This window comes from Gorilla gorilla, chromosome 8 (genome assembly GCF_029281585.2).
Source record: "Gorilla gorilla gorilla isolate KB3781 chromosome 8, NHGRI_mGorGor1-v2.1_pri, whole genome shotgun sequence".
NCBI lineage: Eukaryota > Metazoa > Chordata > Mammalia > Primates > Hominidae > Gorilla > Gorilla gorilla.
Window position 1 is genome coordinate 122,550,623 of NC_073232.2, and position 6,474 is coordinate 122,557,096.

Consider the following 6,474-nt stretch of genomic DNA (forward strand, 5'->3'; position numbering starts at 1 on the left):
TACTTAGAATAATGAACTCCTGTATACCCACCATTCAGTTTGAATAGCTGTCAACTTGTTTCATCTGTTCTTCACTACGCTCACCCTCAATATTTTTTCTGGAATGCTTTAACTCAAATCCCAGATAACATCATTTTGCCCCTAAATACTTTAGTGTGTATCTTGAATAAATAGGATTTTTACAAATGTAATTATAATGCTATTATAATACCCCACAAAATTAATTAAATCAGATAATCTTTTTTAATATCATCTAATAGCCAGTCTGTGATACATTTTCTCCAGTTGTCTCAAAAATGGCATTTTACCATTGGTATGTTTAAATCAGGATCCAAGGGCCACATTGCATTTGTTTGATGTGCCTTTTAAGATATTAATCTATAATAATTTTTTCTCTTCCCCCTACACCATTTTGGTAGAAACAAAAACTGATTTCTACATAACATCTCAAAAAGACTTCTTTGGCAGAGAAAACATGAAGGAATATATAGGTATAGATCTGTGTGTGTATATATGTACATATTTTTTTAAACATCAAGAGACTGAGTCATTTTTCTTATAGAATTTCCCACATCCTAGATTTGGCTGGTTGAATCCTCATGGTGTCATTTAACATGTTATGTCCTTTATATTGACTGTAAACTGGTTGGTAGATGCAGAATACTTCATAGGTGGTGCTTTGTACTTCTTGTTACGTCAGTATTGTGTGTAGTTGTTGTTGCACTTTTAATATTAATCAATAGGTTCAGATAAGGTCATTTTAATACATTTATATAAATGTATAGCCTTTAACTTAACAGTTTTAGCAATTATTGCCCTTATTTCATTGGGTGTCATAAAATAGTGATTTTCTAATTGTGTCATTCCTCTTGTATTTATTAACTGTTTTTCTCCTATAAACATTTTCTCATCAACTTTTCGGTTATCCTGAAATAAAGTTCATACAGGGAAGGTGGGATAAATGCTTGGTCTTGTTTTTTGCTTTATCAGTTTCCCAAACAGAGTTGGTACCCTAGCAGCTTCCAGAAGTAACAAGTTTTGGTTTTACTATTTTTTGATTATATCATGAACTCATGTTTTGCTGTACTGAATGTGTTCCAATCCATTGCAGTCATCCTTTTAAATTCTTTTGAATGCTCAGACTGTCCCAGATTTGCTGAGTAGGAGCCTTTCAAATAGTTTTTTCATCCTTTTTAACGCAACCTTTTTAACACAACCCTAGGAGTTCTTGTTTTTCTGTTTTGTTATTTTTCTATGTAAAAGTTTATTTTTGTGTGGCACTCAGTTTTCAAGAAAAGTCTACCAGAGGCAGTAGCAAGAACCTTAAGGACATGCTACATTTATCAGTAACAGTGAAATATAGCAGAAATAACCCTGACCTTGGTGTCCCAGTCTTTCCTCTATTGCTAACTAGCGGAAACCTCTTCTTAGGTCTTTAGGTTTTAGCTGTCCTTCCTGTTACCTCCTCCTTGTACCCACCCCAGCTACCTCCAAATTTCAGAGAGGAGGGTGTATTTTCATCACTATAGCTCTCTTTTTTTTTTTTAGTGTTCCCAGTGTACCTTACTTTAGTGGTACCTTACCAAGTACCATCCTTATCCTGAGCTGGCAACCTCCTTTTTGTAGTGTTATGGGGGCTTTTAGTTAACATCTGTGGTACACTTGGCTAAAGCAGTTTCTCATTTTACTTTTTTTGGGTTTTTAAAAAATTTTTTTAAACATATTTTTAAATTTTATTAAAATAGAGATGGGCCTTGTTGCCCAAGTGGTCTCAAACTCCTGGGCTCAAGCAATCCTCCTGCCTTGGCTTCCCAAACTGCTGGGATTATAGGTGTGAGCCACTGTGTTGGCCATCATTTTACTTTGTTTTGACTGAGTTCAGCATGCTCTTTTGGATAGTGTGCCTTGTTATTATCTTCTAGTTGTAGGTTGGATGAGTGTTCAGTGGTGCTGGGAAACAATGGCTTCTGAAGCAATACAGATATAGAGCCAATATATGAATTCATAGATTATTTGGACAGCTGCCTACATTTTAAAAACATCTCTAGAATCTCTAGAACTTTTGAAGCAACAAGCCCTTTTGAAAAGTATATTCCTGGAAATAGCTTCACCCCGTCCTTTTGGCCTCACAAGAATCCACTTTTTTTTTGAGAGAGAGAGTGTCTCGCTCTGTCGCCTAGGCTGGAGTGCAGTGGCGTGATCTTGGCTCACTGCAACCTCTGCCTCCTGAGTTCAAGTGTTTCTGCTGCGTCAGCCTCCCAAGTAGCTGGGACTATAGGCGCGTGCCACCATGCCCAGCTAATTTTTGTATTTTTAGCCTAGACACGGGGTTTCACCATATTGGTCAGGCTGGTCTTGAACTCCTGACCTCGTGATCCACCTGCCTCAGCCTCCCAAAGTGCTTGGCCGCACCTGGCTGAATCCACTTTTTTTTTTTTAAAGCAGTTGTGATTAGTGTGAATCCTTAAAAAGTCAGTGCCAAATGTGAAACATCAGGCTTTGAATTTGTTTTAAGGTAACTGAAAAATCCTGGGTTTCACTCTAGCTCTGATGGGAGAAAACAACTTTTTAACTCCTTTCTGTTTTTAACATGTGTATTGATTTATGTATATTATTGATGATTGAATAGTATTTAACAATTAAGGTTTTTTTTTTTATTTTTAAGAGACAGGGTCTCACTCTGTCACACAGGCTGAAGTGCAGTGGTGAGACCTTGGCACACTGCAGCCTCAACCTCCTGGGCTCGAGTGATCCTCCCACCTTGGCCTCCCGAGTAGCTGGGACTACTGGATCACCCACTATACCCAGCTAATTTTTGTGAGTTTTTGTTTTTTTGTTTTTTTTGGTAGAAATGAGGTCTCACTTTGTTACCCAGGCTTGTCTCAAACTCCTGCGCTCAAGTGATCTTCCTGCCTTAGCCTCCCAAAGTGCTGGGATTACGGACGTGAGCCACTGCGTCCAGCAACATTATCTGTTGATAGCTGAGTCAAATATGTATTTGTATTTTTTTTTTAAATGTTTCGCTTTTAGGTCTGTATACTACCACCAAAATGGATCTCACTATAATCTGAAGACTTTTAAGTCTCAGGACCTTATTTCAAGCTATATTTGATGCAAGAAAATTAAATCTAAGACATATACCTCAAACTCTACTTTATAATGACTTGTTTGACTGACTAGTTGAAGATCTTTATGATGAATCCTAGAAGTCTGTTGAACTATCTGTAGAATGGCACCACCAAAGGCCTGGATGGGTAAATTTTCTAGTTTGCCTATATTAAGTTTATGCTCCTGCCCACCCTCTAAGGCAACCCTGATTAATAAACAGAACTGAGAATTAGTTTGTGGTTTAATGCAAAACAGATGTTTTTAAACCACTTGGGGGTTGGGACCTTTTAATATTAAGCACTAATTCCCAAATACGCCAAGTGCTTTAGGGAGGTCCAGACGGACTGGCGTCAAAGGATTTAGGAAATTTGCTGCCTAAATTAAGACCACCACTGTATATCAGACATTCCCCTTGGCAAAAAATATTCCTGTCTCTTCACCTTGTTCCTCTGTTCTCCAGACATCACTGATAATAAGCTTGTTGTGTAACATTTCTTATACCTCTTTTCTCATGCTGTTAGTTTTTGAAGGTGCGCTATACTCGATAATTAATGTTCTTTTTTTTTTTTTTTTCCCCTTTGGCAGAGGAGATTGAAGTGGATGTTGAAAGCACAGAGTTCTCCCATGGAGAAGTGGACAATATAAGTACCACCAGCATCAGTGACATTGATGACCATAGCAGCCTGCCGAGTATTGGGAGTGACGAGGGTTACTCCAGTGCCAGTGTCAAACTTTCATTCACTTCATAGAACCCAGCATGACATAACAGTGCAGGGCAAAATATTCACTGGGCCAATTCAATACAAACAATCTCTTAAATTGGGTTCATGATGCAGTCTCCTCTTTAAAACTAAACAAAACAAAACTATACTTGAACAAAAGGGTCAGAGGACCTGTATTTAAGCAAATAGCAAAAAGTGGGGCAGAGCCTCCCAAGGAGAACAAATATTCAGAATATTCATATTGGAAAAATCACAATTTTTAATGGCAGCAGAAAACTTGTGTGAAATTTTCTTGATTTGAGTTGATTGAGAAGAGGACATTGGAGATGCCATCCTCTTTCTCTTTTCTAGTTTGCTCATACTACATTAGTAGACACATTTAAGGATGGGGTTATGAACCCTTCCTGAGCTTTATGGTCCTAAAAGCAAAATAAAAACTATTCGAATGAAAAGACAAGAAAATCAGGTATTAATCTTGGATAGCTAATGAGCTATTAAAACTCAGCCTGGGACAGTTTATCATGAAGCCTGTGGATGATCAATCCTTTATTATTATTATTATTTTTTTGAAAAAAGCTCATTTCATGCTCTGCAAAAGGAGAGACTCCCATGAAGCCTTTTGAAAGGGATCATCATGCAGCTCAACTTTCTGTTGGATTCCATGCTAAGAAGCTAACCTTATCCTGCATTGTTAGCACTAGGCACCCAGCTGCCAGCTCTCCATCCTGCTGCCCTTAGGCCACATGGGAGCAGTCCATGCATGACAGCCTCTATCCTACAAGGCCTATGAGTATGGATTGGGGGGCCAAAAGGAAAAAGCTCCACGTGCCTCTTTGTCTGCGTGGGTCAGAAGAGTTGTGCACACAGATTAGCAGGCCAAGGTCTGAGCCACAGCAGCATTTTTATTTCAGATTTTGATAACTGTTTATATGTGTTGAAAACCAAAATGACATCTTTTTAAAGCTTATCCATAAAAAAAAAAATAGATGTCTTTTATAGTGGAAAAACACATGGGGAAAAAATCATCTATTTTGATGCAGCATTTGATAATGATAAAACACCTCACACCTCACTCTTTATAGTGCACAAAATGAATGAGGTCTGGGCTAGGTAGAAAAAGGGTCAATGCTATTTTTGTTTTTAGAATCATTACCTTTTACCAGCTTTTAACCATCTGATATCTATAGTAGACACACTATCATAGTTAACATAGTTAAGTTCAGCACTTGTCTCATTTTAATGTAAAGATTTGCTTCCATTTTCCTACAGGCAGTCTCTCTCTCCCTCACAGTCCCACTGTGCAGGTGCTATTGTTACTCTTACGAATATTTTCAGTAATGTTATTTTCTTCTAAGTGAAATTTCTAGCCTGCACTTTGATGTCATGTGTTCCCTTTGTCTTTCAAACTCCAAGGTTCCCCTGTGGCCCTCTCCCTTACCCTGGGAAGGCCTCTTGGAGACCTTACCCCTGGCTGTTTGGACTTTGTATACTTTAAATAATTTAACTGCCCTTAATTACTTAAAAAAAAAAAAAAGCTTTATGATTTTCATAACTTATTGCTGATTTTCATGGATTGTTAATTTCAGTCCTGTAGTTTTATGTTTAGATAGGGCTGGGCAAGGAAAAAGAAAATAAAGACAACCATATTTAGCAGTGCAGTTGAGTTGTGTGTTAATGTTAGACTATCCCTTTGTGAGTGACACTTTAACAGCATTCACTGCTTCTATATATAGTGTGCCATCTTGGTCATACATTACGCCTCAACATATACTTGCCTCCAGAAGTTTTTCCTTGATTGTGCTATGTTTCAGTGGAAGAAATTCTTTGAAGTAGATGTGAGTGAAAAACTGCATGCCTTTAGAAGCCCAGTATCAGAACTTGCTACGTTTCAGGTGCTAGGGACTTAATGAAAAACATGACAAAACAATTCCTTTTTGTGGCCCAGGTAAATTATTTCTGGTTTCACTTATAATTACTACTGGCTGAGTCAAGATGTTGTCTCTGTGTTGTTTGCTTACTCTTGATCAAGTGTGAGACAGTTTGAAGACTGTGCTACCATGCAAAGTGAATGAAGCCAGTGACTAAGCTTCTGTTTGTTTTGTTATTCTCATGGCCTTCGCTTGCATTATTTGGGCCTTCATTCAGATGAACTTGAGGTGCCGCCATTTTGTTGCATATGTACAGGATTATGGGCTGGAAAGCATTTGTTATAAACCTATAGTGCACATTTTAACTGCCCCCTAAATTACCCTTCCCTGGGTTTGTTTTCCTTGGGGTGGTGTAGATTGTATGAGTAAGAATTATTAATTTTTTAAAAGACAAATCAACTTTGAAGACACAAAAGAAGTTAATTGGAAGAAATAAAAACTGTGAATGAAGAATACCTTTCTTTTTGTACCATCCTTCTTTATGAAGGCAAAAACATGAATGGGTATCCACACCTTAAGAGGTAACTATCTCCTAAATGTCTGTTGATACCAAATCAGTATCAATGCCAAATCAAATGGCAGTTTGAATTGTAATTGCCATTCCTGTTCTGCAATTTAAACAGGAGCCTGACTGGTAACTCCATATAACCTAACTCCATGTGGTTTAATGTGCCACATTAATAATAATATTAACTGCCTCAGGTAGGACACAAAGC

The 6,474-nt window shown here is 37.8% G+C and overlaps 1 protein-coding gene across 12 annotated transcripts in view; it reads left to right on the top strand.

Annotated features, from left to right (window-relative positions):
* The window catches only part of MXI1 (MAX interactor 1, dimerization protein), an 82,010-nt gene extending 75,799 nt beyond the window's left edge, over positions 1-6,211 (top strand). For 10 of the 12 annotated variants that reach the window (XM_004050084.5, XM_055352117.2, XM_004050085.5 and 7 more), the window contains exon 6: positions 3,694-5,488. In XM_004050084.5, the coding sequence (XP_004050132.3) occupies positions 3,694-3,857 (164 nt within the window). In that variant the 3' untranslated portion in view covers positions 3,858-5,488. Of the gene's footprint in view, positions 1-2,665; positions 3,010-3,030 lie in introns of those variants that run through there. The other 2 variants (XM_063710485.1, XM_055352113.2) reach the window with 2 other exon arrangements.
* Positions 6,212-6,474: the final 263 nt, after the last annotated feature.